The sequence below is a fragment of the Diadema antillarum genome, unplaced genomic scaffold (assembly GCF_040938485.1).
Source record: "Diadema antillarum isolate AM-2024a unplaced genomic scaffold, OU_Dant_1.0 seq00002446_RagTag, whole genome shotgun sequence".
NCBI lineage: Eukaryota > Metazoa > Echinodermata > Echinoidea > Diadematoida > Diadematidae > Diadema > Diadema antillarum.
Genome location: NW_027273053.1, coordinates 105,861 through 115,486, shown reverse-complemented (window position 1 = coordinate 115,486; position 9,626 = coordinate 105,861). Strand labels below are relative to the sequence as shown.

Sequence of the window (9,626 nt, the reverse complement as noted above, 5' to 3'; positions counted from 1 at the left end):
GTTAGCTTTTGGGTTAACGTCTGGTAGATGGATAACAAGCAAATCAATGTCGGATCGAAGTTCGTGGTCTTTTATTACATTTACCCTGAAATGACCCCAACTTGAAGAAGTTAACGATGAAAACGTACACGCCTCTTTTCCCTGTGTGGTAGCCGGCTCAGGAAAATCTCCTCCTAACTCCCTCACGGCTTAGTCAGCTTTATGATCATCACTTCTTCTGCAATACACGTGCGTCTCTCAGGATATAAACAGGGTGAGTTAAAACAATTCAGACTATGATAATTGTTGTCTGCAAGCACATTTCTCTCACCTATAAAGTTACTCAAGTTCTAGCTGTTCTATGCCGACGTTTAACTGTACGTGGTTGAGTGTATTATCTGATAAGCGAGTTCATAACATTGTGTCAGCGAGTAGAAAGGTACCTTTGACGATTCATGGAGATAGCTCCATTGTTGGATGTGATTGTGCCCTACGGTGTTCAAAGCTGAGCAAGTCTACTGCAACCTAATAGCAGGGCACATCCTCCCCGAACCTTGTCATGGGGTACAAGTACGGTAATCTTTCGTATACGTGTATAGTCTTTTGGAGGTCGGTCAGAGTCGGCAGTGCTAGCCCTCGCTGTGCCCTACCAGTACCAATGGTTTATGGAAATGGTGCAGAGCAAATTCTGTTGCACATAACAGTGTACATGTCATTGTGTGCTGGGTTACAACAGGGAGGTCACCTCCCTGGTTACAACCACCTCTATACTGGGAGTAATACTAGTAATAGACGGGCATAATTCTATATGGTTGTGTTCGATCTGCGCTGCGTGGCTCTGATCTCTGTAGCGGGTGTTCAAAAAATACGTGTAAGACGGCATTGATGTTTAACCTTGCCAAGAACAAGAAAGTATAGGAGGGCGGTGTTAGCAGTGATACAAACAGGTGGTATAAGCCCAAGATCGGGGAATAAATATATGAACGAGAAATGCTTGTAATATACTTTGCCAAGAAGGAACCAATCGCCCCCTAGCTTTCATCCAGTGAATATTTTGTACGGGCATCACGGTCGTCACTAAACTTATGTAGATGTTTACCCATAGATGCAATACACACTCATTCACACACACACACACACACACACACACACACACACACACTAATATATGCCCCTATGATATATATATATATAATTTAAATGTTAAAGGCTGGAAAGAAAAAAGAAATAGGTGTCAAAAATGCAGATAATTGTCCTGCATATAAAAATATGAATCTTCTTACATATTCGCGATCATCATAATGTGCACGCTTTCTCACGCAGATCTGAAAATGCAGCTCTCTTCAGTTTTGGTGTCTCATCTCCTGCTTGTTGTGAATCTACTTCATCACGCACAAGGCGAAATGAAGCCGACTAAATTTGCCAAAGGTTTGTGCTATCACATTATAATGATTATCTTGACATTATGAATGCATGAATATATATATATGTATATGTATATATATATATATATATATATATATATATATATATATATATATACGTACGTGTACAGGGTTGCCCAGAAAGAACGGAACACATAAGATCTTTAATTTCAGTAATATAGTTGCAAATATATCATTATTTTGCATACTATTGGAAAAGCCATTTCTCTTCCAATAGAATGACACAAAGTTGTTTGGTTGATGCGTTATGATTTTAGGACCATTTCTGTCAACCCTTGCCATTTTCAAAATGTGATCATTTTGCACTCTCAGAGATACCGAAACCAGCGAGAATTCGGCTTGCCATAGAACTAGTAGCGTTCACAATGTGTGGAATGTGGGGCGGAGGGTGTAATTGTCATTGTCCGTTATCATTGTGAATAATGTGAATGTCATTGTGAATATCATTGTGAATGCTACTGGTTCTATGGCAAGCCGAATTCTCGTTGGTTTCAGTATCTCTCAGAGTACAAAATGATCACATTTTGAAAATTGCAAGGGTCGACAAAAATGGTTCTAAAAATCCTAACACATTGCATTAACCAAAATTAAAGAGCTTGGTGTCATTCTATTGGAAAAAGAGTCGTCTTTCCAAAAGTGTGCAAAATAATGACACATTTTTAACAATATTGCTGAAATTAAAGATCTTAGGTGTTCCGTTCTTTCTGGGCCACCCTGTATATATTTATAAAGTAGTAAAAGTTTGAGCCCAAATTGTTCAGTATAGGACCTAGTTGTTTTTGAATCTCTCAGACATTTCAAAAACGATTTTCATTTAATGAACTTTGGATTCCTCTTAGAACTGAATGCTCTTTCTCATTATCTCACAAAACAAGTGAAAAATCTGAAGCCCCATATCAACCAAAAATATATCTTCCCTTAAATTACCGTTCTTATTATCAATCACCCGATTGACATTCATTATTCAGGTTATCAAATTAGTCTAAAATATGATAACTGGGCGATGTGCTATCAAGTGGTCATCCAATTATCAATTGTTCATAGTTTTGAGTCATCTGTTTCATTTTAAGGATTGGATGTCTGGGGCGGATCCAGGAATTCCGTAAAAAAAGGGGCGCCTTTACCATATCAAAAGGGTGCACCCCCCCATTTTTTCATTTTATTTCTTTTGTTTCAATAAAAATAAAAGGGGGGGGGCGCACCTGGTGCATCACCGCATGGATCCGCCACTGGTATATTGATAAGTCGGGCAAGCTTCAGCCACAACCTATACGGAAGTGTTAAACCATCATTATGGAGAGAAAATGCAGAATACTCGAAACGTTTGAATATACAGTGATGTAAGTGAAACAGTCAGTCGCATATCATTTTTAAAGAAGTTGTATTTAGCTTCCAGCGTACTCGGGCAAACTCTATAGAACATGTTCGTTCCTCTCTTTTTTCCGAAAGAGTTTTCATAAAAGTAAGGGGGTAATTTCAGCATAATCTAATCCCACAGTTGTTGGTCCCAGCCTTACTGTCTTCTCCATTGACCGATACTTGATGCGGTGACGTCAATGTTAATTTTCCCAGCCCTAAATTAATCCTTAATCCTATCCCATACCCCTAGTCTATAAGCCCACGTCCATAAACACTTGTTTCGAATTCTTAAATGCAAAAGTTAGTTCTAGTCTTCTTGATATCATATTCCAGCAGGAAATTAACCCCCATGTGAGTTGTAGAATAAATTTGTTACTTTGTCCATTTGAATCAAAGGTTGTGTTCATGAAGTCAAACTAATTAAGCGCTTCCGTCATTATTATTATCTAGATCATAATACACCATGACAAATGTCGATTATGTTGAGAAAGTAATGCTATCATATACTTTCGTATCGAGTGATCGCAAGAAAGTGCATAGTTTCGAAATTTCTGCGTCCTCTTCCTAAATTACCGGATCATTACACTGATTTAAATGACACTGACTTGTTCAAAATAAGTCATAAAACTGTGCAATATTGAACGTGTGAGTGATTGATAACACCTGGTTGTCATTAATAAAAACAGACAATCTGGGCAATCTTTGTACATGTATCTATTATGAATATAATCAGTTGTACTGATATTGCTTATGGAGTGTCGAAAATATAAAGCAAAATTGAATGATTCTTTGATGAATATTATCGAGCTGAAATAAAAATGGATTCATCTGGTTGCTCTTTCAGAGGTGGTTTGCGAAGGATGCCACGCAGTAATAGCAGGTATGAACATGGAGCTCTGCTTTGTACTTAGTTTTATTTTTTTTTTCTCTCCTTGTCATCACATCATCAATAATGCTTCGTAAGCAGTTGTTAACGTCCATGAACTACGCAAAGGTTTTTTTTTTTTTCAACAACCAAAAAAAGTTCTTCCTTGACTCTATGCTAATTTCTATGTTTATGCTGGTGTCCTTTAATCTTTAGTGTCGTAATTATGAGATAATGCGCTTTTGCAAGATTTTATTCGGACAATCGGACAATTCAATGTGGCTTCGATCCGAGATAGGCCTAAAATACACTCAGGGTTATCTGCAGAGTATCTGGTTTTGAGAACTCCGAAGAAGAATCGTAACTACAAAATCGAAGTCGATCATACGGCATGATGTTAGATTGACAGATAAGTCGATATATGTAATAGTGATTGATCATAACCATCTATTATTATGCCCTTGATATAAAAGAATTCAGACAAGAGGTAAAAGAGTGATAGTGTATTTGTGCATGTATGTGTGTGTGTGTGTGTGTGTGTGTGTGTGTGTGTGTGTATGTGTGTTTATGTTTGCGTGTAATCTCGATTGACTGCATGTGCAGAGAGTCAATTCTTGTCAAGTCTTTATAACTCCTCTTTATACGTCGGAGTTGATGATTACAACTGCTTATACACTTCACACTTTAATGGAGTTATTGCCAGTGAACATTTTGATTTTGTATTTGTTTCTAGAGGCGAATAAGATCTTGGGGAAGGGGAAAAGGACCGACAAAGTGGTCAAGAACACGATGAAGGCCGTGTGTAATGTCCAGAGGCTGAATTCGTATGAGTTCAGTCCGCCCAACATGAATAAGGTCTGCGACTATTGGACAAGTGAGTATTACCGTGTGATTTTGATGATTAATGGATGAAATGATACTTATACTGGTAGTAACATATATTCTATAGCGGCGGTATCAAACATATTTGTAGTAATGTAAATGATGAATCATAATGTGAATCATAACAGTTACTAATGGCAGTGACAATGATACAATGGATCGTCAGTCATCACAAGGGCGGATCCATGAGGGGGGGGGGGGGAGGCGCTTTTACAGAATTAAAAAGGGGCGCACGTGCCCATCCATTTTTTCTTTTTATTTCTTTTGTTTTAACAAAAACTAAAGGGGAGGGGGCGCCCGGTGCGCCCCCTCTGGATCCGCAAGTGGTCAATAACGATAACAGTAAAAGCAATTTATAATTTCCCCATACAAGTATACAATTCATGAACTAGTGATTAAAGAAACAAACCAACAGAGCAGTGATTTTCTCATCATGCTTGCTTATACCTGTTGTGATTTTGTTCATCACTGTCACCTATAATTGCTGTTCGAATGAATAATTCTTGTTTTCGCTGCAACTGATCGACAGATTGCCATATACATCGACGTATAAAGATAAATAGATATGCACCGCGAACATTCAGTTTATGTAAATAGTAGCCATGATACAATCGCATATAATGTGGCTGTGTATATTCCTGTTATTGTTCAAACAATCCCTTCTTCCAACTCCGGAAAACAGAAATCGAGAGAGAGAGGGAGAGAGAGAGAGAGAGTAAGAGAGAGAGAGAAAAGAGGAAGAAGAAGAAGAAGAAGAAGAAGAAGAAGAGAGTGTACAACAAAGCAAAGCAAAAACAAAACCCCACAAATTCAATGATTATGATATTCGTAGAATGAGTATTATTTTCATAGCATAATGTCTTGTGAGCGCACACGTACATGACGACAGATCATGTAAAATAATATTAACGTTATCAAATGTCGACAAAACCACATAGCACAGGTTCACAATAGATTGATAACTACAAACATTCGCGAGCGACAAAATTATATTGTATAGTCCATGTGGTAATAACTCAATGATTCCTATTAATGATTTACCTTGTTCATTTATCACAATTCTATACTGGTGGCGGTCTATAAATAGCTGAGTCATTAATTCTAATACCCCCCCCCCCATCCTCCATATGTCTCTCTCTCTCTCTCTCTCTCTCTCTCGCGCATTTATATATATATATATATATATATATATATATACATATATATATATAAATATATATATATATATATATATGCATATATATATATAAATATATATATATGTATATATATATATATATATATATATATATATATATATACATACACATATACATATAATATAAACACACACACACACACACACATTCTCTCTCTCAGTGCTATATTCCAAAATAATAATGTGTTAAATAATACATGGCGTGCCGGTAACAAAGCTTAAAACCCATTCGCCTCTCTTTGCATGGATCCTCTGCTTTCGAACTAATATTGAATGATATTTTATGTCCTTTCTCCCTCTGCTTCTATTCCGAAGTTATCTTGTATTTTTATTGGTGAAATTGGACGCTACTTCGACTATTTATCCGTCTACACACACACACACACACACACACACACATCCACACAAACACACACATGTGTGTACATTATGATATAAATGTGTGTGTGTATTTATTCCTATGTAGGGGCCTAAGTGAGATAATGTAAATAATGTATCTTTCACATTGTTCGCGTCTAATATCTACTACATACACCTCAAAATTATACTGAAAATCTCCGTCTTCACAATGAGATAAAGCCTCGTGACACCCACTGTCAAACATGTTTCTTATGTGGCATCCCTTTGCTTCTTCTGTCCAGCAAACTACATGTCGGAGATCACGGCAGCCCTGACCAACGGTCTACCCGAGGAGGAGCAGGAGATTGAACTCTGCTTCGTGACCACCGATATCTGTAAAGGAGTCGATCGATCAAAGTTTAGGATCAACAAGTATCAAGGACCAGTGAGTTCAGAATCGTTTATAGGATGAAAATGAATACAGTATGAATTTAAAAAAAAATGGAGATAGGTTTTATTTTTCCTCTCAATACTCACTTTTGAATGATTATCTTTTTTCTTATTAGAATCCAGCATTCAGTGTGTTACTGAAAATAATTTAAAAAAAATATTTTCGACTTCTATCCTATAAAGCTATGTCGACTGTTTTTTTTTAATATTATTTTCAGACCCAGAGCAATATAACATTTACTCCCTTATATCAACTCATCAAAGATATTGTCATTTATCAAGAAGTCGTCTGTTTACTTTAAATTTGTCTAAACACAACCATTAACACCATGTCCCATCTCAAGGTGCAAATGTACATGTAACGCCATCCATTCTTTCAAGCAGTTATATCCATTTAATGTCGACTGAAGATGACACTTATACAGATATTGCATGCGATGTCAAATAAGAGTTCAATCTATCCCTAGATCTACCTGTCAGAAATGAAAGTTACAGTTCAGCTTTTGTTTTTGTTGAATGCTATAGGTCCTATAATATATACGGGGGACTTCCAGTCACTTTGCTAAAGGCGTAATTGTGACTATTGTAAACTTTGTAAGGGATGCACCTCGTGACGAGAGAAGTTATGTTTTACAATAATTTCAATACGATATTCCATCAAGTTCTACAATCTTATGGTGCGTATGATGGGGATAAGTGGGATTTTTGGTAAGCAGAACGAACGAAAAATCTTCTTTTTAAAGTCTTTACAATCCTGCATTTGCAATTATGAGCTTATTGCTTAATAATTTTTAATTTTGTTAGTTTATCTTTGATATCTCTATATTGTTTTGCTTCTTATTCAGAGCAAGAGGAAAATCCAAGCTGCACTAAAGGCGGCGAAGGGTGAAACGGACTCCAGCGTTCAGGACGGGGAAGATGATGAGGAGAAAGCTGGCGACGACGTCACAACCACGGAACCAACGCCGACACGGACCGAACAGGAAGAAAAGGAAGACGAACCAAAGAAGGAGGGGAAGAAAGAAGAGAAACAGAAGAAAAAGAAAGGCTCGAAGAAAGGAAAGAAATCAAAAGACTCTAAGGATGAACTTTGATGATCATCGAAACACCTTTTACTTATCTTATCGAGACAAATTTCATAAATGAAAACACAAATTGATACTCACTAATGAGGTGACATTATTTCGAATACCGATGAATGTACTATCTGACGCGTACTGAAATGCTTTACTTCTGAATAATTTCGTTTTCGTGCTTAGTGTGTGTGCTAAGTCGCCAAGAAATGAAACACTCGTTTTACGGATATATACTAATCAGAAAGTGCCCATGTACGCATTTAAATTGTATTCATATCATTTTGTGTCCTTATTTTATCTGAAATGTACTCTATAGGTTTTCCCGCCCATTTTCGCCATCATTTGTAATTCAGTTATGTAAAATGTGTTTTCAATTTCGCCTCGGACACTGATGGAATGTGCCAATGCTAGTTTTAATGAATTTTCGTCTTTTGTCGATCAATTTTGAAAAGTTGTCATTAGATTCCGTGCTCTGTCGCCCATTTTCGTCAGCTGCAATATACAAGTGCGTCGATCACAGCAGCCGAGCACGAGGCAACAAAATTAATTTTGTCTATTGGCATTTATTTTCATCTGAGTTTTACTCTAAATCGTTTTCATACACAGTACATTATGCTCTGCAAATTATTGCCATAATACTCAGTACATTTACGTCACTTTAACCATACATAAAAACACATTTTCGTCGCTCATATAATCATACGTAACACTTTTTTTTTTGTTCACAGCACTCACTTTCTCGTAGCTATCCAGTCGACGGAAATGGTTTAAAATCTAGCTGGCTTACCCTCTATATAAGGGCCCATAATACTTGGAATTTGAATGACCAAATGATTAATTATGTTTGGAAAATGACGCATTTGATCCTGCACTCCTATATTTACTAAGCGGCAACGACGAATTACAGTGACAGCTTTGACGAATATGAATGCTTAGCCTTTCAACTTGATTGACAAAATATGAATATGAAGGAAAATTTGACGAAATTAAACCTATTGAACTTAGTAAGCTCCTTCGGACGAAATTTAATTGAAAGTTGATGAAATTGAATCGAAAGTTGACGAACTTGAATTGAAAGCTAATGAAATTGAATGAAGAGATGACGAAAATGGGCAGGAAAGCCTAAATCTTCATGACATCAAGTGAGTCGACGATATGTGAATGACAAGCATTAGACCGGTTAAACAGCCTCAATAGCAGAAAACCGATATAACGTTACGTTTGTATAGCGTCAAGGCGAATTCAAACGAGAGCCACCACCTATCCGCCAAAACTGATAGGAATATTCAAGACATCTTTTCTGCAAACAGGCATGGGGCGAGGGTTTAGCTGCAAATCTGATACATTCTCGTGTGAATAGGCTTTCCTTCATGTACCACTCAAAGGCCGGAGTATCATGCGATAACTGTTTTTTACTACACAATGCATTTGATTACTAAAGTAAACGTAAGGATCATTAAAGAATAACTACTGTATGACCATCTGATTTATGGTTCAATAAAGATCGAGTATACGAGTTTTGCAGTAATCATCTAACTCGTGCGTTCTATCGCAAATTCAAAATACAAATGTACTTTCTCCTCTGAGCCACGTGTCTGACGAATAGAAAATACAGAAACAGTTGACGCAGACATTTTTTTTTCCATAAACACGTATATAGTGAGACACAACATGCGCAATCATCACACACGCACATACACACTGGCACACATAAAAACACGCCTCAGTAAATTGGCCCTAACTCGGGCATGTTCGAAGGAAAGACTTGTTCGCCCCTCCAACATGGGCGCATCTCATAGGCCAGCATTCCTATTGGCTAGGTACAGTACCACCACATTTTTTTTTTTTTTTTTTTTACCAAAAGCCTGGATTGGTAAACTTACACCACATACCTGGATTGGTAAACTTACACTAAATAGGCCTACCTGGATTGGTAAACTTACACCACGGATTTGAATTGTATATCCTCGCTGTGATTACAGAGGGATATACCCGAAATATTGGGTGGATTTGGCGAATGTAGAAATACTAGT

General features: G+C 37.1%; 1 protein-coding gene across 1 annotated transcript; it reads left to right on the top strand.

The window, feature by feature from the left end:
* Positions 1-221: 221 nt before the first annotated feature.
* On the top strand, positions 222-7,661 carry LOC139714812 (uncharacterized). Its single transcript, XM_071626467.1, has 6 exons — positions 222-253; positions 1,303-1,407; positions 3,628-3,663; positions 4,382-4,522; positions 6,370-6,512; positions 7,363-7,661. The coding sequence occupies exons 2-6, from the start codon at positions 1,311-1,313 to the stop codon at positions 7,609-7,611; spliced, it is 666 nt and encodes a 221-aa protein (XP_071482568.1). The 5' UTR covers positions 222-253; positions 1,303-1,310; the 3' UTR covers positions 7,612-7,661.
* The last annotated feature ends 1,965 nt before the right edge of the window (positions 7,662-9,626 follow it).